The sequence below is a fragment of the Pseudogymnoascus verrucosus genome (genome assembly GCF_001662655.1).
Source record: "Pseudogymnoascus verrucosus strain UAMH 10579 unplaced genomic scaffold scaffold_47, whole genome shotgun sequence".
Taxonomy (NCBI): domain Eukaryota; kingdom Fungi; phylum Ascomycota; class Leotiomycetes; order Thelebolales; family Thelebolaceae; genus Pseudogymnoascus; species Pseudogymnoascus verrucosus.
The window spans coordinates 126,801-146,614 of record NW_017263698.1 but is presented as its reverse complement, the minus strand read 5'-3'; the positions used below and the strand labels follow the sequence as shown (position 1 = coordinate 146,614).

The following is a 19,814-nucleotide window of genomic DNA, read 5'->3' as shown; positions in this document are numbered from 1 at the left end:
ATTGGGAGGGGGGATGGGGTAGGTGGTGGGTGGAGGGAGGGGTGGGTGGGCTGTGAGGGGCCGAAATGAGAAGTGAGAAGGGGAAAGAAAGAGTAGCATGGGGTTGTCACGGCGAGGGGGGTCCAGGAAATCGCTGTATTGGGTATCTAAAACAAATCTCGACCGTTAACTTTTCTTGCGCAAATCGGATGGGGAGGTATCAAGTCTGAATCGACTTCCTCTTCGCATACAGCGGCGATCCAGCATCTTCATCCATACGATCCAGCATCTGATCAATGCCCGTGATATCCAGATCCCTTCCCGCGGCTGCGATCTGTAACTGCCCTGCACCGCTCTCTAGCGCTGGTACTCTGGGCCTTTGTGCACCGCCGGACTCGGGGAGATCTGCTACGATGACGAGGCGGTGCTCGGCTGCGATGATGAGCTCGGGTGTGGCGCCATCGACTATGCTCTGCGTGAGGCCGGTGCAGCGTTCGCCGCGGAGGTTGACGCCATCAATGCGGAGCATCTTGGTTCCCGAAGCGCCACTGAAGAGGTTCGCGCCACGGCGATGCTGGGCTTCCCAGAAAGAGCGGAGGGAGGGGATGACAGCGTACGCTTCCTCGATCCAGAACGCGATACGCTCATCTGCCGGGCTGGTGGTAGTTGTTTTCGGGAGAGGTAGAGCGGAGATGAGTCCCGCGGTGGCGGATTGGTTGTGTGCGCCTAGAAGGGCTGGCTCGACGGTGCGGCGGGTAGCGGGGGTCATGGGGGCGAATTTGGAAGTTGAGGCTGTGGGGCGGGATGTTGATTTGATGGAGGGTCCGTCGATGTAGCCGGAGATGGAGAAGGGGGTTAGGGCGCCACCCTTAATGCCCTGGCTGCCGAGGATTCCTCTGGATGCGCCGGGGGCGGAGCCTTCGAGGTCCCATACGCCCCATTCGCCGTCGGAGAGGAGGACCATGACGGCTTTGCCGCCTAGGACCCATTTGGTGTCGAGGATGGCTTTGCGGGAGGAGAATTTTGCGGTGTCGGACTTGATGAAGTCGGTGTGGAGGGTTAGGAGCCAGGATCCGTCGGAGACGGAGGGGGAGTAGATTCTGATTGCTCCTGTCTTGTCTGCGAGAAGTAGGCTGTTTGAGGAGTGGCTGAAGTCGAGGCTTGAGGCTGGAGTTGACAGGTACTGCGTCTGGAACGGTGCGGTGTGGTCTAGTGACAGCTTCTCCGTCGTCTTCCCTCCTTTTTGCGCAGACAAGACTGGCACTTTGTGGAGTAACAGCAAGCCCGTCACTTCCCTCGAATGAGAGGCTACAAGCAGATAACCGCTCGACTTGGCCTTTTCGTCCTGTTCTCTAACGAATGTCATAGCAACCCCATCAGCAGGGGTCGAGAATCCGGATAGAGCAACGACAGTCTCGCCCCATTTCCTCGATTTGTTCTTTGCCTTCCTCTCGGGCGACGGCGGCGTTATCGGGAGCGACACAAGCCGAACCGAGCTATCCCCACAGGTGGCAGCAAAGACAATCCTATCTTGCACGGCCGCACAGACCGCCAGGTGCGTCGCACTGGTGCCAAACACGAGATCAATATACTGTAGCACCGGAGGAAACGGGCGCGACGGGTCTGTCTCGGCTTCTTCGTCCTCGAACTCTGCCTCCTCCTCGGCATCGGCAGGCGCCTCATCGTCCGAGTCAATAATCATGACTGCATTGTTTGAGGCCCCGTTTCCGTTGGCCTTTGGTGCCGCGGCGGGCTTGAAGGTGCGGCCACCCCGCCAGAGGATGCGCACGCCCTGGTCGTGGCCGCAGATGACGATTGAGGAGCCATTAGGTGCGGGGGTGGGGTAGGGCGCGGCTGTGTAGATGCGGTGGGAGAGCTCGTAACTGTTGATGGAGTCAGGTTAGTCATGGTGTCTCGAAGCTGGGAAGAAGGTTGCACACCTCAATTGAACGTTCTGTTCGGTGCGGAGGAAGCGCTCTGAGAAGCCCATGGTGAGAGAGGCGGCGTAGCCAGTGACTTGTGTGGCTTTTCACAGGTAAATGACGCGTGGTTATTGTTCAGAGAGGACGACAGTGAGGTAGTTGAAGCTTGGGGGAAGATGAAGGCGCGCAGAGGATAACACGGAGGTTATGTCGTGACGTGAAGCTTAGGCAGTTCTTTCCCAGTAAAGCGTAAATCGATAAAGCTTACTGTACTGTCGTTACTTTGGTATATTTCCGCCGCCGTAGCTAGCGGATGCGGGATGTTCCAGGCGTGAACTGTAGTGGTAGCAGAGTAACTACGGTAGATTAGATTAGTGGTAACTAGAGTAACTGGAGTAACAGAGTGACTGCTGGAAACTAGAGTAACCAAGTCACTGTAGTGGTTTATTATACTGTGTCTGCCTACTAAACCACAATAGTAGGTACCTGCTGTCTCTAATGTCTGCTGGTACTCACTCTAATCTACCACCTAGCTACCACCTACTTACCACCTACGTAACATACTTAACAGTGTTATTAGTACTAATTAGGTGTTATTACTACTACAGTATACCCATACTTAACAATGTTATTAGTACTGATTAGGTGTTATTATTAGTAGAGTATACGGAATAACACACTATACACGCTATAGACATGCAAAACAATACATACAGTAAGACACAACATTGCAACCTAGTTACTGAGTTACCCTACACGTCGTAAACTACAACATACAACAAACTCATAACATAGCAACACAACAGCCCCCTATACACGAAACTGAGAGTACTCCTAGTGAGAGTACCCCTTATAACAAATTCGACAGCTCGTTATATGATATCCCAGACCACAGGTTACTCCAGTAATTTCAGTATCTTTCGCATGTGCTCGTTATACAGTCCCCTTTTAACTAATTTACTCATCCAGCCCTTTATGCTGTACGAGTCCACTACTCCTTATACAGCTTACTATATGGTACACCCGTATTATGGGATAGCCATATAGTAACACTAGACCATACTCTCCGGCTTCTTCTACTGGCTGCAACTCCAAGGCCAAGCGCGATATCTGATATAAGACATCAAGTGCAAGGGGTATACAAAGAATGTACATGCAGCCCAAGCACAACGTCTGGTACTGGTACTTCCAAGCAACAGACTCCTGGGCCGAGAACTCTTTGGAAAAACCAGCGGGAGATCCAGCAGGGAATCCAGTGGGAATCCAGTGCAAATCTACCGGGAATCTACTAGGAATCTACTGGAGGATTACAGGGAATACCAGTGCCACACACCCCCTGTGGTAGGCTAGAACACTCCTTGCTGTCTCTCATTTCCCCTCTCGTCTCCCTTTCTTGTCTTCCCACCCCCCCAGGAAATCTCCTCCCCTCTCCTCCATCTCCTACCCAATCTTCCCCGCCCTTTCATTCACCGATGTACTGATACATGTCAGATGAGTACCGAGAGTCCTAGTCCATATGCCGGGGCATCTACGGTTTAGATCCGGATGGGCGATGTGGGCACTAGAGGAACTCTCCAACAGAGAGATCTGCCGTTCTACTGTTCTACCCCCATCCCCCCTCCCCAGAGCCCCATCTCTTTTGTTGTTCTATCATATGTGACCAAAATCCACAAAACCCCCCCTCAAGGAAAAGAACGCAAAGAATCCCTCTTGAAACAAGACACTCGCTGCCTTGCATATGCGCCCTCTCGTGGAGTATGATAACGGCAGTATGATGATGATGGAATAAATGCAGACCTTCCACGCGGAACCAACTCTAATCATCCTCCCACACGCCGCTCTTTTGAAAAATCCCGCTATAGACAGACTACACGCACACACACACACACGCTCCTCACGTCTATGCATTGCCCTGTATCTGACGCGCTGGGACCACGCAGAGACTCTATGTTTGTGTCTTCTTCTCCGCCGCTCCCCGACGCGCTGCCCGAATTCCAGCCTTGCATTCTAGTTACGGCCTCCTCGACGCCCTCGATTCGGGAAGAACTCTCGCTTTCCCCGAGGGAGTCATATTGCCTGCCCCCATTGCAGCTTGCGCGGTATATAGCCGGGCTCCAGCGCCTCTCGTGCGGTGTGGGGGATCATCACCGTCGGTATAGGCTGCTGCTCGACTTCTTCCCGGATAGTGGACACCGCGTGCTGGAGCAAGCATCCATGATACCTATACGCACGGTATCGAGGACGACGACCGGCTTATGAGGCAACTGGCAGCGCCATGCAAGAATTCTTCGGGCCGCAATATACTCGCGAGGATCGGTCGCAGCAACATCAGCAGCAACATCAGCAGCAACAGCAACAGCAACAGCAGCCGCCGCCTGCTCAACGGCGATACCCACGAAATGATATTGGAAGCCAGGCCATGGGGATGGCCATGCTGGGCCCGGTATCCGAAAACGAGGCTATGGATATGACGAATATGCCGGATATGATGGGGGGAGGGGATACGCTTGATGATATTGTGCGGCAGAATAGCAAGGAGCTTCTGCGGCGACAGAGCTTGCCTATGCAGCAGTTTGGAGGTGATATGGACGATATATATACGCCTATTCAGAACCGGAGAGGATCTATGATGGAGTTCGGCTCGGGTCAGGCGGCTCTCAATAACTTCCAGTTTACTACTACTGCGCCAAACGCAAATCTTCTTGCACAAAGCAGGAGGCCTTCGATGCAAGGGCTGGAGGTGCCAAGAGGGTATGGAGACATTGGTGTCCAGAGCAGGAGACCTTCAGTACATGAACTCGAAGTGCCAAGAGGGTATGGAGACATTGGTGTCCAGAGCAGGAGACCTTCAGTACATGAACTCGAAGTGCCAGGAGGATACGGAGATATCAGTGTCCACAGCAGGAGGCCTTCAGTTCAAGAACTAGATGTGTCAAATGGATACGTAGATATCAGTGTCCACAGCAGGAGGCCTTCAGTACAGGAGCTAGATGTGTCGAGAGTATACGGGGACATGGGAACGAATATGGATATGGCCGGAAACCCGACAAATTTCTCACTTATGGCCCAAACCTCCGTCGCCATCGAGTCTCCTACTGCCTATCAGGCCATCGCTCCTCAAATAATGCCAACGAATATGATGGGCGATATGATGTCATTTCCCGAAATGCAAGACACCCAGCCAGCGATCATCTTCAACCCGAATAGCTTCACACAGCCGTTCTCAGGCCCGTCTATGGACACTATTTCGTCGGACTTCGCACTCAGCGCAGCATCACAGGTCAACAGTGGAACATCGAGTGTAGTATTGGGCCACAGCTCACGCAGCGAAATAACTCTTGTCGAATCCCACAATACGTCCCGGCGTAATAGCCATATATCAAGACGCAACAGCCATGTCGAATTTAGCACCGGCATGACCCAAAGCCCAGCATTATACACAACGACTTCTATTCCTACGATTCCTACGATTTCATCAATACCACCCGAAATGCCTAATATGGAGACATACTCCCCTCTACTTCTAACGACGACCGCAGAGGCGTTCAACGGACCAGTGAGCTCCTCTACAAACACCACATTTACGAACCATAATTCCAGCAGCGGCTTCAATATAGAAGGCATACTAATGAAAGTCACCTCCCGAACCAACCCCGAGACCGACCTCGGCTCCGTCGACATGTCCTGCGCCTTCGTGGTCTGCGACGCCACCATGCCCGATAACCCCGTAATCTACGCCTCGGAAATCTTCTCGCGGCTGACCGGCTACAACAAGAACGAGGTGTGGATGAAGAACTGTCGATTCCTTCAGTCTCCCGACGGGAAGTCCAAAAAGGGGGAGAAGAGGAAATACGTCGATGATGCTGCTGTGTACGCCTTAAAACGGGGGGTGTTAAAGAGAAAGGAGGTACAGTGCAGTTTGATTAATTATCGGAAAGGGGGGCAGCCGTTCACGAACCTCCTCACTATGGTGCCGATAACCTGGGACACGGAGGAGGTGAAATACTACGTCGGATTCCAAATCGACCTCGTTGACAACCCCTCCGCCATCATCTCAAAAAGCACAACGGGGACCTATTCGGTCAATTATTCCCAGCACCACCTCCCTCGCTACACGCCCCGCGCTCCTCTTCCCACCCCATCGCATCTCGACACCAGCGTAACGCTTAGCCCGGGGGAAGTTTCGACGATATTAACCTCCTACCAAGCGGGGCTGAACTACGACGGCACTGGTCTCCGGGACGCGCTTCTGTTGGAGATTAGCCCCGATGTGATACAAATCCTCTCCCCCACAGGGCACTTCCTCTACCTCTCCCCCTCCAGCCAGCGGATCCTCGGGTATGCGCCTGAGGAGCTGGTAGGGACGGCTCTATCGTCTGTTTGCCATCCTAGCGATATCGTGTCCGTGATGCGGGATCTTAAGGATGCCACAACCAGCGGGGGGGGGATAACAACCATCTTCCGCATCCGCCACGCAACCCGCGGTTACATCTGGTTTGAAACCCACGGCCGCCTCCGCCCCTCCCCTCCCAACCCCAGCAGTTCCTCGAAAACGCTCCTCCTAACAAGCCGCGAACGCCCCGTCTACACCCTCTCACACACCACCATCTCCGCCTCAGGCACCCTAACCGACTCCGACATCTGGAGTAAACTCTCCACCTCCGGGTTAATCCTCTACATCTCCACCTCCGTGCGCACGCTTCTCGATCGCTCACCCTCTTCGCTGGTAGGGACGAGTTTCCAAGCCCTCTTGCCTGGGGACCAGAGGGTGGGGTTTGAGGAGTGCCTGGTGGGGAGGGGGAGGGGGTGGAGGCATGAGGTTAGGAATAAGAGGGGGGTGGGGGTTATGGCTGTTACTAGTTTGTTTGCGGGAGATGCGGGGGAGGGTAATAAGGGGAAGTGTGGGTTTTTGATTGCGTTGACGAGGTTGGTGAAGCCGGGGATGAGGACGCCTAATCAAGTGGATGGTTCTGCTGCGGCGGTGGACGCGTCTGGGCGTCCGGAGTCGCCGCTGATTACGGAATTGTTGCCTGCGAGGTGTACGTCGTGGCAGTCGGAACTCACGTCCCTGACGCGCCATAATGCCTCCCTCACCACTGAACTCTCGGCCTTGTTGTCTCTCCGTAAGAAGAGGAAGAGGAGGAAGGGGCAGGGGGGTGGGGGGGAGAGGGATTGTGCGAATTGTCAGGCGAAGACGACGCCGGAGTGGAGGAGGGGGCCGAGTGGGAAGAGGGATTTGTGTAATGGGTGTGGACTGAGGTGGGCTAAGAAGGTTGGGAAGGGGGGGAGAGGGGTGGGGTTGGGGGGGTTGGGGATTGGAAGTGGGGGAGGGGAGGGGGGGATGGGGATGGGGATGGGGATGGGGATGGGGATGGGGATTGGTGGGGGCTTGGGAGGGGGAGGGGGGATAGGGATGGGTGGTGGGATGGGGGGTATGGAGAGTGTGGCTGGGGGTGGTGGTGTTGGGTAGTTTTGAAGCGGCGAGGTTATAGGTTTAATTGCTGGCTAATTCTTGGGTTGGGGGGTATAGGGCGACCTCACGGTTGGGCGTATAATAGGTTGGTAGATGGTTGGGTATAAGGAGTCTCAAAAAGCATATGGATGGCGATGGTACCTGGGTTGGGTAGCGGGGTGGATGGCTGGGTATAAGGAGTCTCAAAAAGCATATGGATGGCGATGGTACCTAGGTTGGGTAGCGGGGTGGGTGCAGTTTAATAGCGGGTATAGGTGTTTGGGTAATGCAGTAATTATAATTTTTCTGAAGGCAGTTGATGGATATGAATGTTATTTGCGTGGCTGTGTGGGGGATGTGTCCAATTTTTTTTTCGAGGGGTTGATTAACAACACTAAAGTACGAAACAACAGCAACATTAGAAGTAGGGGACTGGTTAAGTATGATAGTATTGTAAAAGGAAAATAACTACTTAAAATCATGATTTCTAATACTTAAATCAACGCGAAAAATCAGGTAATTCAACAAAACTTTTAGAGGCTACTGAAGCTAAATCGACCATTGTGTTGAACAAAGGCGTCATATTTTCAGCTCCTCTCCCTATCCAACTCAATTTTGCTTTTCTACTCTTCTCGTGGCTCTTCCTCACCTAAAGCGAATCAATCTTGACCTCCATAAGTTCCGTGTGATCGTGCGGGCGTAACAACCTCTCCTGCTTCTCAGGCTTGGCCAGCGTATTGACATATGTGATACTTTTCAGCCTTCGCAGGTAGATGTTGTGAAGGTCGACACGCCTCTTAGCATCTCCGATATTGTGACCAGTGATCAGGATCATCGTGAAGAATGATTCGATGATACTAGGCGGGACATTACAGAGCAGCTGTCCAGTAACACTCCATTCCATTGCACTGGCGCCAATGACCAGGCCTAGAATCACGATGGCGCCCAACACGACCGTGAGTTCGTGCGAGCAGAAATCACCCATCTTGACCGAGATTCGGTAGGTGAGTGAGTCGGCCGCGACGCGCTCTTCATTGAGCTGCGTGACGCCAATCACAGCAAGCATGTCCATGTCGTCGTATGTCACCTGGACAAACTGGGCATCTTCGTAGCCATGTAGCACGTTGTGCACATTGCGCAGCACGAACCCATCGTTCATGCCTATCAGCCCGGCATACGTGCCGATGAGGAGCCACCAGTTTGAATTGAAGGACAGTGCCGGGCCAATCGCGACCCAAACGATCAGTGCAAAGACCAGGATTACGATCCCGAGAAGAGTGCCAACCAGATCCGCGTAGTAGTCGATTGCGCGTTGGATTCTGCTCCTCTCGGGAACTGGGATGTGGACGGGCGCGTTTTCAATCGTGTCGCCGGAGGCGGTTCGGAGTCTAAGCTCAAGAGCAGCATCAACCTCGTAGATGGATTCGAGACATTTCGTAGTGTATTTGCTGTGCCGCTCACGAATGTTTGCCAAGAATGCCAACATTAACACCATCAATGCTGATGTGGCCGAGTTGATGTATAACTGCCATGTGTCGGACCAGCCACAGTACTGGCCAAATCCAATCCAGATGAAGATACACACCCAGAAAGCGACCACTGTAGCGATGTGGCCTAGGAAGGTGGAGAAGGCAGTGGATATTCGGCCTAGCAAGCTCTCCACAGGGAGCTCTGATGCGAATTCTGTCTGCTCCAGCTCGTGAAATTGCATCGGATTGACCTTCTCATATTTCCCGCTCTCGATCAGGCTCCGCAGCATTCTCTTGTTGCTAGTAGTGCGAGATCTGAGGCAAGCTGAGACTTCGATGAGCGAGTCGTACGAATTCAGCTGCTGGCGCATGAGGAAGGCGTCAAATACCATATTAAGGATGGCCTGGGCGTCAGAGATAGCGACTTTCCACTGTGTCAACTGTCCAAATCGAATCCCCAAGAATGCCCAGGCGAGGAGGGCGATGATGATGGTGAGAAACATGGGCTCCGAGCCCGAGAATTCCACGACCTTATCGAGCCACCGATCCAAGCGTCCAGCCTTCGTTGTGAGATTATAGGTATTGTCGTTTTCAACGGAAATCTCGCCCGCCTTGTCTCCTTCATCCTCGACATGCACTGTCATTTGTGTCGGTGCCGTGCACTCAACTGCGCGTCTACCGCCTGGAGAGCGAAGGGCTTTCAATAACCGCTCCATTGCTTGCGCGTTAGAGAAACGTGCCGGTCCGCGATTTGGTTATGAAGGAGAGAGTAATGGTCGCAGAGCCGACCTTGGTGCTCGTTGAGTTGCCCAGCTCGATGGTCTAGTAAACGATTCTGAAAATGGTTGTTAGGAAGTAGTAAACTGGAAGATTAGATCTATCCTATGGTTTAGATGAGTTAGTAGAGGGACCCTTTTCGACTATCTTCTGGTGGTAGTAGGCTAACCTTCATCCTATGGTGGTCGGGTGGGTTCTAGCAGCTCGCCAACAGGCTTGATGAAGCCTGTTAGCCCATGGGAAGAGATGATAGTCGCCAGCGTTTCGCAGGAGTCTCTGCTCCTGTTCAATCTCGTTTTCTGCATATTGTCAGTTACATATCAAATACACCAAAAGTAGCATCCAACTAAGCCTGGCAAAACCCACAGTGTTTAATGAATTCGATTTCTGTAATCGAATCTCGGTGTGTAGATGGAAGACTGTGAGTGAGGAATAAATGAACTCTATCATGGCTGGAGGAGGCTGGTTATATATAAAATGGCACATTATTCTAGTATGGTTCAAAATAAAATTCCGAAAAATCCCTCATAGTGACATGCCACGAGCGACACAGCCTCACGCGGGCTCGGCCAGCGGCGGGTTGTGACTAGATAAGGTGTTTGTTGTATTAGTCGAGCATATGCTATTCCCCCCTGTAGTGATTATAACGACCCGCAAAAGTTTTGCAAGAGCTTAGCATGATCGTCCACTAAAATCGAACGCTATTCTGCCTAACTTGGTTGCAGTGAGGCAGTAAAAACAATAGATTTTTACAATCATATGGGGGCCCGGATAGTTGATAATGCGTCCACTTTTTTTTCTCTGAGGCTGACTTTTTTTTGTCGCCCTAAACCGAAGGCTGACCAAAACTCGCGGAGAATCTTCGTCACTCTCGGATTCCCCAACTAACTCGTACCATTAGCTATCATTGTCCATCGAGTCCACCAAATGCACGCCGTTGCTCTCATATAGACCCAGAGCCTGCCTCAATTCACAATGTCTCGCCACCGAATTCGAGAGGAAACGATCGGTCGCTTCGTCGCCTTCCCCCTTCGGTTGGCCTTCACGCACTGAAACCTTGAGTATACGCGTGCTCAATCTCGAAACCTTCTACCCCTGGAAATGTGACAGGGCGCCAAGCCGATCGCCAAGCCGATCGCAAATGCTTAGCCACGGATCTCCGCTGAGCTAATCACACATGCATCTTAGCCGCAAATATAGCTTTGGCTACATCATCACGATCAGAAACTTGTATAAAAATATAAGGACATGGTAGAAACGTTCGAGCAAATACGCCGAATATGAGAAAGCAGATGATTCTATTCTAGAACAAAAGAAAATTTTATGAGTACAGATCTAAATTTCATGTCTCATCTGGTATACGTGGCCAACCAGCCACTCCCCCTGCGACAATGCCTGCCATGACTGCTGCAGCAGGTGCACAAATTGAACCTGTCCGTGAGAGATCCTGCCTACTATTAAAAGGAAGTAAAGGGCTTATTTCGTCTACCTCTCCGTCATCATCCTGGGCCACTCCAAATAATTTTGCCTTGACGAAGGGTAAAATCCCACGTCGCAGACGTTCCAGTCGCGAGCTGCGGGGTTGTCTTCTAGAACCAAGCTTGAAACGCACATTCTCGATGGCGCGGTGCCACTGGTCGCCCTCAGAAGCCTCCGATGCCCGAGTCTCCCTTGACCTCTGCGTGCCCACCCGGAAGGTGAAGATTCGTTGGAGTGATGCGTCGGGAGTGAGACGAAGTAACATGCCAACGGGAAGAGACGCGAATCCTATGAGAAGAGATATGGCCCACTCGTTTGCAGAGAGCCGTGTCGTAGCGAGCACGCTGCCCCCAAAGTATATGATGAGAACTTGACCTGTAATGATGACCATATTGACTGCAATAAAGAACGGGTTCTGGAGGATGCCGCTGAATACATTGAGCTTGTTGTCGAGTCGACGGTTGCTAGCGCATAGTTAGCTTTGGAAGAGTCTCGGAAATCCCCATTTAATAGCTTACTTGGTGAGATTAAAAACTTGCATCCAGACAAAAGCGTTGAAGATCAGTGTCTGGAGTCTTTCCATATCCTCCGGCTGCGTATATCCGAGCATCTCGTTTCCTTTAAAATATAAAAGCATGACGGCAATGAGTTGGTATATAGCTTGCCCTATGATCATTTTCCAGCCAGTAGGCGAGATCAGTGGTGCTGTTTTCCTCTCTGGCTCCCTCTCGAGAACAGTTGGGTTCGCAGGCTCTGTGGCGAGAGCGAGAGCGGCAAAGGTGTCCATAATGAGATTCACCCAAAGCAGCTGAACTGGGGTAAGTATGGATTCTTCCTTATTACTTGCAACCGCAGATACGAAGGTGAGCGTGACTGCGGTGACATTAACCGTAAGTTGAAACTGTGATTGATGTTAGTCAAGATTTTCTCCACTCTTTCATATGTAAACTAACGTGGAGGAACTTCTTGATCACATCGTTGACCGTCCTACCCCATTCAATTGCCTTAACAATCGACGAGAAGTTGTCATCCATCAAAATGATCGACGATGCGTCCTTGGCAACTTCAGTGCCAGAGATACCCATCGAAAACCCAACATCTGCCGCTCTCAAAGCTGGGCCGTCATTACTGCCATCGCCTGTGACAGCTACGGTCTCTCCTAGCTCCTTCAGCCTCTTCACAAGCATCCTTTTGTCTTCTGGACTAGATCTTGCGAGCACCTGCAGATGCGGCAGTATGCTATCCATCTCGGGAACGGACAATTTTCTGAAATCTGGGCCTTCCATAATAACACCAGATTCCGTGAGAATGCCACATTTTCTTGCTACCGCCTGAGCAGTTCTGACGCTGTCGCCGGTCACCATTCTTACAAATACTCCTGCATGCTGGCACAGTTCAACAGCGGCCTCAACTCCAGGTCTGAGTGGATCCTGGAGTCCCAGGACGCCTACGAACGTCATGTCGGCAAATATGTCGTCGAAAGGCACCTCGCCCACCCCATCCCCTAGGGGAGGCCATGATGGTAAGTCCCTGTATGCGAAGCCAAGAGTCCGTAACGACTGAGAAGCATATTCATTGATGGCTCCCGTTAGCACCTCAAGTCTATCTTCTGTCAAATTGACGTTCTCGCTCAGCTGGGAAGTTGTCTTAGAAATGACTCGACTGCTCTTCTCCAAGACAATTTCAGGCGCTCCTTTTAGATATATTCGATACAAGCCATTGGGCAGCTGTGTCACAACAGCCATGCACTTTCTGGTCGAGTTGAATGGGTAAATTTCGACCACCTCGGCGTTTTCGCGTTCCACATCGAGCGGTTGCATTCCCAGCCAGTCTCTCGCGAATGTCAAGAGTGCAGCCTCGGTCTTCGAACCGATATAAGCCGGCTTGCCGTCTTCCTCGCCTTCAAAGGCAGTGGAGTTTATGGCGATGGATTTCACCATGATATCTCGGACATCTGAGGCAAGCAGAGAACAAAACGTCCCCGTCGGAACAGCCCCATCTTTCCAAGCGGAACTCCCTGCTGTTCCTTCCATGGTGTTGTATGAGTTAGGCCGAACAGAACCACGTCGTGATTCGCTACCGCCTGGTTGACTCCCCTCATCCAAGAACCGACCCGCAACGCCTACAGTTCCCGCACAAACTGTCATCCTGTTCGTGGTGAGGGTCCCCGTTTTGTCGCAGCACACAGTAGTCGCATTTCCCATCGTTTCACAAGCCGACAAGATCCTCACAAGGTTGTTATCTTTCAGCATTCGTGTCACAGCGATTGCTAGTGCTAGTGTGACAGCCAGAGGTAGTCCTTCTGGGACAGCTACAACAACAATGGCGATCGAGACAATGAATATTCGCAGGAACGCCTGGACCTGTTCAAACGGAGAGTCGTGGCTTCCTGAAAGTTGACTCAGGAACTTGGCTGTGAGAACAACGAACAAGGTAACGGCCGCGGCCACTCCGCTTATGGCAATTTTGTCCGCCACTATGCTCAGCTTCTTTTGTAATGGTGTTTCGTCGGTACGCTCTGTCAGACTCATCATCAGTCGCCCGTGTGTGCTGTTGATACCGACGCCTGTGACAATGTAGGTGCCAATTCCTTCCAAAACCTTGCTCCCAGCGATGATGAAGGGATCTAAGCTGTCTACATCTCCGGACGTATGTAATCTAGCCAAGGCCTCGTCCCCAGCGACTTTTTGTATCTGTTCGGATTCTCCAGTCATGGAAGATTCATCACATCGAACAGTATAACCGGAAATTAGAATACCGTCTGCTGGGACAAGATCTCCAGGCTCTAGGTGCAGCACATCACCTGCGAGGACATCATATATGGAAATCTCTACCGACCTCCCCGATCGGATTGCTTTGACCATGCGATCTTCTTTCTACATCCAAATGTTAGTACTCTAAGTTATACCAGTAATATAGTCACGGAGTGAGAGTGGTCATGAGATTAGAGAATAACTCACCCTCTTGTTAAGTTGAGCAAATTGTCGTTCCTTCTGATAGTCGTTCAAGGCCCCCGTGACGACGACGATGATAACAGCAACCATGATTGTAACGCCTTCCACCCATTCGACACGTGGCTGGCCCGGCTTATGAGGCTGCCCGAAAGCCTGATACAGACCTAGGGACAGAGAGATGATGGCGACAACGGAGAGAAGAACTAAGACCTTGTCGCTAAGTGCCAAAATCATGAGCTCGAAGATGCCCTTTGTCTTCTGGTCTGGGAGACGATTCGTCCCATACACAGCCCTCCTAGCCTGCAAAACCTGGTAACTCTCTTGATGTCTCGCCGCCGTAGCTAGCGACGCTGACCCGCTACGGACAGTGCCGTGTAGCCATGCCTCATCTAGGCTCAAGCCAGTCAAAAGATCTGTCCGCAGGCCTTGTGCTAGCTTTGCGAGTCCACCTAACGCTTGAAATTCCGTGAGGCTTTTTGAAGCAATCATCTCGGCGATCACATTAGGGCCGAACGCAAACGGGTTATCCTCGGTGTGAGAAGAAACTCTTTTACCAGGACCAGGCGCTAGAATGTTGTCGTTGTCTCCGTGTCTGATCACAGTTATCCCCGAAGATGCACGCGATCTTCCAACAGAGAATACTGGAGCCATGGTGGTGGTCGAGGACCCATCGTGTAACGAAGGCGAGCGAGGGTAAGGCTCTAGACTGCCTGACGCTGACGCATCGATGGGAATGTTAGGAAAGATGCGCCTGGGTGGTGCGTCAGGCCGGAGCGACGACGCAAAAGAGGACGACGAAGAACTTCGGCCGCGCCCTGTGCCAGGTCCCAAAAGTGGCTGCGAGGCATTATCGGCGGCGACAACGCGTTGGGGCGCATCGTAGGCCGTTGCTAGACGCGTCGTCGACGAGCTATCGCGGTCATCCTGAGAGGCCTGTAAGATGGTCTGGTGAGGGAGACAGGATGGAGTGAGACAGGACGGGGTGAGACAAGATGCAGTGAGACAGGGTGGAGTGAGACAAGAGGCGCATGTGGGCAAACTCACACCTGGAGTGACTGTTATCGTGGGTGGTTTTGGTCTCCGAGGAGTGTCAAAGGATACCAGCCTAGACTCGACGTCATGGCCAGGTGAGATCCCCATCGAACACTTGACGCTGCTACTGTGTGGATGGCGAAAGCATAGCAAGGTCTCGATGTCGGGTGCAGGGTGCAGGGTGCAGGTGACTGCAATAAGGAGAGTCTGCTGTTCTGGTGCTACGTCGTCGTTGTTGAAGATAGCCCAGGCCAAACAGCTATGATAATATGCTAAGGACGACAGAAGGCTAAGAATTAGAATACGGAGAAGCAGCTCATCGGTAGGTATTGTTCGTCGGCCAATTGTTCGTAGTTATATTTCAGCCTTTTCGCCTTTTTTTCCCTCAGCCAAGTCTCGCAACTTCACGAATCCATTCCCATGGACCATACAAAACAAATCCGTCCATAATCTTACTCCGTATTCACTAAGGTAGGGGTTACCTACCCCGTTCATAGCACGTGCATTAGCGTAGGGATATTTCCGTGAGGTAAGGAGGAGCTACCCGGTAAGAAGTCAGTCTCTGAAGTAAGTACCCGTAGGAATGAAAATCCCCCCGTCGTCCTCATGTTCAGCCAATTGTGAACAAGCAACACCTTTCCCCTAAAGCTAAGGACGAAGGATTCTTCGTTGTACTGTGCGCTGTACGAAAAACCCCTCGTCCTCGGCAAGTGTCATGTACCGTACCGTCCAGTGGAAATGACCCGTCGTTCAAGATTTACATTAGGATACTGTACTCCCCACTATTCTGACTGGCTTAGCTCCTAGGATTACGCGTCCTTAACTTGGCGGGTGGAGTGGTAAATGTCATTAATATTCACTGCACTATTCTTAGGTAGCTTTGGCGGCACAAACCAGGGGACAGAACTCTCCAATAAGCAGTCCCCCGGCGCGTTTGACAGCTCCAGCTCCCTAGCTTCTAAATGGCATTTGACTAAAGTTTAGAGGTGTTGTTGCGGCTCAACCCGTCTCAGCCTTGTGATCGATCTTGCAACTCCAGCCAGATACAGCTTGCTAGCAACTCAGATAGTGTCACCACCGACACGAACTTTTTTTTAGAGACTGATTTCTTCTTCCCTCTAATCAATTACGACACGGATCGAACCATGTCGGAATCCGATCCCTTCCTCAACGACTCCGCCGAGCTAGGCGGCGGTCGTGCTCATCGAGAGGATGTTGAGCTGGGATGGCGGCGGCTGCTTGTCGATGCCGGGCGGCAGGTCGCTGAGCAACCCATCGTAATCAAAGTGCTTCTGGGCTTCGCGCCACTGGGCTTTATTGCCGGATTCCTTGGTTGGAACGCGGTACTGGTATCGGTGTTCAACTTCCTCGCCATCATACCGTTGTCTGCTCTCATCTCAGATGCTTCAGACACTCTGGCGAATCGATGGGGCTCGCTGCTCGGCGGCCTAGTCAATGCCACCTTCGGCAATACCGTCGAGTTAATTGTTAGCTATTACCTAAACTAAACGCCACCTAAGAGTTGCTAATTCGGATTGCAGGTAGGCATCCTGGCCATTAACCAGAACGAAATAAGGCTTGCACAGTCGACCATGTTGGGTAGCATCCTCTCAGACATTCTCCTCGTCAGTCGCTTCCAATCTGGCCGCAGCCAAGTTTCACCCTCTAATTCTATTCTTGCAGGTTCAAGGTTGCTGTTTCATTGCCGCAGCCCACGGCACCAGCATCCTCTCTGTCAACGCCGCTATAGTCGACGCATTGTCGTCGCTGATGCTCGTCGCCGCCGTGGCGCTCATTCTGCCTACAATACTGTACTCGACCCTCCCCAAGGGGGGCGAGGATATTAATGACAAGATCCTGTCCTTCTCGCGGGCAACAGCCGTTGTGCTACTGCTCATCTATGTCATCTTCTTGTACTTCCAGCTCTGGACTCACCCGTCTGTTTTTCTCGACGAAAAGGACGACGTCCATCATGAGGCACATGGAGATGGCATTGAGGACCCCCAGCAACAGCAGATTGACGAGGCTACCAGAGAAGCTATTAAAAGCCAGGAGGAAGACGATACGCCGTCGGTGTCTGAGGTCTACTCAGCCGTCGCCATCTTAATCATCTCGGCGGCATTGATTACAAAGTGCACGCAATATTTTATTACGAGCCTCGACGAGACTGCCAAATCCTTGCATATCACTAAGACGTTTATCGCTATATTTCTCATCCCCTTGGCTAGCAATGCCCCTGAGCTGTCGCAGGTGGTTGCGGCCTCAAAGCAGCGGAAGATCAACTTCGCCATTGGGGTCATTATAGGGAGCATTCTACAGATTGCCCTCTTTGTCCTCCCCTTTCTCGTGGTCATCGGCTGGTACATGGGCCGCGCCATGGACCTTTACTTCGAGACGTCACAGACCTACATCCTCCTCCTGGCTGTCTTGAGCGTGAACCAGGTGCTGCAGGATGGAAAGTACACATATTTCCATGGCATCATGCTCTTGTCAATGTAAGGCAGTCATTCATGTGGTTTTGAAGATAAAATCTGCATGCCATTTGCTAACTTTATTATCTTAGGTACACGGTTATCGCGCTGGCTATTTTTATTGAGCCATATAATTGACTTTTGTCTTCCCTTACTTTTATTTATACCCATCATTTCCATGAGTTGGTGCCGCCTTCAGCTACGTCAGGGCGGACATAGAAAGCGGCAGCGATAGAGACATATCTAGGGGTTACATGTTAATGAAAAGGGCGTCTTAGCTGGTAGAAAAATCTAAAATATGCTTACGTTCCAATGAGCATAAAACCCTCGAAATAAGTAGTCTTGCCATGTTGTACCAAGTATGTCATGATGACTATGGACTGGAGGAAGACGACGGTCTCAAAAAGGCCAAACTGCATCGTCATAGGCTTGTCAATGATCCAACCTAACAGAACCAAGAGAGGCATGATAAACAGCAGGGTATCCAGGATATTTGTCATGATTAATCGTATAGCGCAGTCCAAGTTGTTCGCCGTTTTGGGCGAAATATTTCCCTCTTGTCTCGCATTCCTAATGATGTTGAAGGACTTCGCAAGGTTACCCGCCAGCGGCAGAAGAACCAGGCCAGCGAAAGATTTAGTTATGTGCAACATCTTAACCGTAAGGTCAATGTTGCGGATCACATAGTTGGTGCAGATCCCAGCGCAGACCATGGCGCCTAGGAAGCCGAAAGCCAGGATGAGAGGGCTCGTGGTAACGTGCTCTGGCTGCATGAGAAGCACGGTCAATGAACGCGTGGGCCCATGGTCGCGGTTAAACAGTTTATGGTGAGTCTGGAAGCGGAATGCGAGGTACGAAATGGAGAGGAAGAAGAGGACAACGGAAGTACCGTGAGATAGTATTAGCATGTTGCGTTGACGGCCCTCCTGTGGTACGCTTTCCTTGTTCGATATAGACATGATGGTCGGGATGGTGAGGCAAATGGACACGACCATGACAAGAGCTGACATGGCCCCCGTTCGAGTCTTGCTAAACATTTGATGATCTTTGCCGTAGCTGGCGCACAAGAAACTGCCACCTAAGACCTAGCGTTTCCTAAAGTTAGAGCGGGCAAGGCAGAACGAAGGAATGGGCCTTACAAAAAGGGAGTATAATATGGTACTCCCTATCAATGTCCCCTGGGCAAGCTGGAACTGGCCATAGCACATAGCAGTAATGCTGATCTTGTCGAGAAATTTCATGTTAGATGGCCATCGAGGTAGAGCGTGGACTAGGAGGCAAGGCCATACTTACAATTAGTTCAGTGGCATTTCCAAAGATAGCCCTTAGGAGGCCACTCGAGACTCCCACGCCATTAGAGAGCCCCAGGACGGTGAAGGTGATGAAGGGAGCCAAGGACGCCAACGCCAGGTAGTTGAGGATGAGGATAGCCACATCAGGTAGGCCACAGACTCCAGCAGCGATACCAATGGGGACAAAGACGAGAAGCCCCTTGGCCGGCCCATAACTATGGTTGAGCGAAGGACCTGCATCGCCCCAGGTCTCGGTACGCGTAAATAGCGACGCCGTTGCGGTCCTTGATATCCTAGCGACCGGAAGGGAGTTGATTCTGCGCAGCAACCCACCCTGCGGCTCCAAGTTGGAAGAAGAGCGAGGGCCAGGGCGAGATATGGGAGCCTCAGCCCCATTAACGGGGTCCATTGTTGGGCTTGAAGAACGAGCGTGGCTACGGCGTCGGGTTGTCGCCAACGACTCGGGGTTCATGGCAAAGCTGCTATTGCACAGACAGTATTACCTCGTCATAGGAAGTTTGTATGCGATGTTGACGTTGGATGTGTAGTAGTGGCGGCTATAGAGGCTCTTCGCATTTGTGTCCTTGAGAACGCTTCACTTCGCGAGCTGTACTGTAATTACGTACTGAACACTGAACTGTACATGTAGAGTAACAACGCAAGCACGCTAGCGATGTAGTATTCAGCCAACAGGTGCCGATTCCCGTCAGCTTCAGATATTACACAATAATTGACCGACATTCATAACCCTACGCTTGGCTATTCTTTCTAGCAGTGACTGTAGTATAGGGACTTCTACCGTATACGTACGCGTAGCCCCGTATGAAACGGCTTGTGCCACTTTTTTTAAACGGTACCAGCCGTTAGTGTCATTGTTTTCATTTACAGGTGGAGATGATCGTTGCATCGCTATTCTATTGGATAGATTGCTTCTGTTAGGCCGAATTTTATTTATGGGCTATTTCAAGCCTAAATACTGCTTAGGAT

General features: G+C 51.6%; 6 protein-coding genes across 6 annotated transcripts; 2 read left to right on the top strand and 4 right to left on the bottom strand.

Annotated features, from left to right (window-relative positions):
- Positions 1-122: 122 nt before the first annotated feature.
- VE01_08334 (uncharacterized protein) lies at positions 123-2,192 on the bottom strand. Its single transcript, XM_018277759.2, has 2 exons — positions 1,920-2,192; positions 123-1,862 (listed from the first exon to the last, which is right to left on the bottom strand). Exons 1-2 carry the CDS (start codon positions 1,967-1,969, stop codon positions 200-202), a joined length of 1,713 nt encoding a protein of 570 aa, XP_018127255.1. The 5' UTR covers positions 1,970-2,192; the 3' UTR covers positions 123-199.
- A 940-nt stretch (positions 2,193-3,132) lies between these two features.
- WC1 (blue light receptor) lies at positions 3,133-7,145 on the top strand (the record flags this gene model as incomplete). Its single annotated transcript, XM_018277758.2, has 3 exons — positions 3,133-3,242; positions 3,393-7,024; positions 7,090-7,145. Exons 2-3 carry the CDS (start codon positions 4,177-4,179, stop codon positions 7,143-7,145), a joined length of 2,904 nt encoding a protein of 967 aa, XP_018127256.1. The 5' UTR covers positions 3,133-3,242; positions 3,393-4,176.
- A 640-nt stretch (positions 7,146-7,785) lies between these two features.
- FET4 (low-affinity Fe(2+) transport protein) lies at positions 7,786-10,104 on the bottom strand. Its single transcript, XM_018277757.2, has 3 exons — positions 9,966-10,104; positions 9,769-9,898; positions 7,786-9,704 (listed from the first exon to the last, which is right to left on the bottom strand). The coding sequence occupies exon 3, from the start codon at positions 9,536-9,538 to the stop codon at positions 8,003-8,005; it is 1,536 nt and encodes a 511-aa protein (XP_018127257.1). The 5' UTR covers positions 9,539-9,704; positions 9,769-9,898; positions 9,966-10,104; the 3' UTR covers positions 7,786-8,002.
- Positions 10,105-10,852: 748 nt separating this feature from the next.
- VE01_08331 (uncharacterized protein) lies at positions 10,853-15,805 on the bottom strand. The gene is made up of 4 exons (XM_018277756.2): positions 14,039-15,805; positions 12,032-13,954; positions 11,597-11,979; positions 10,853-11,542 (listed from the first exon to the last, which is right to left on the bottom strand). The coding sequence occupies exons 1-4, from the start codon at positions 15,170-15,172 to the stop codon at positions 10,942-10,944; spliced, it is 4,041 nt and encodes a 1,346-aa protein (XP_018127306.2). The 5' UTR covers positions 15,173-15,805; the 3' UTR covers positions 10,853-10,941.
- A 118-nt stretch (positions 15,806-15,923) lies between these two features.
- Positions 15,924-17,843, top strand: VE01_08330 (uncharacterized protein). Its single transcript, XM_018277755.2, has 4 exons — positions 15,924-16,551; positions 16,606-16,689; positions 16,748-17,559; positions 17,628-17,843. Exons 1-4 carry the CDS (start codon positions 16,210-16,212, stop codon positions 17,671-17,673), a joined length of 1,284 nt encoding a protein of 427 aa, XP_018127307.1. The 5' UTR covers positions 15,924-16,209; the 3' UTR covers positions 17,674-17,843.
- VE01_08329 (uncharacterized protein) lies at positions 17,580-19,802 on the bottom strand. Its single transcript, XM_018277754.2, has 4 exons — positions 18,829-19,802; positions 18,675-18,758; positions 17,842-18,620; positions 17,580-17,778 (listed from the first exon to the last, which is right to left on the bottom strand). Exons 1-4 carry the CDS (start codon positions 19,297-19,299, stop codon positions 17,706-17,708), a joined length of 1,407 nt encoding a protein of 468 aa, XP_018127259.2. The 5' UTR covers positions 19,300-19,802; the 3' UTR covers positions 17,580-17,705.
- Positions 19,803-19,814: the final 12 nt, after the last annotated feature.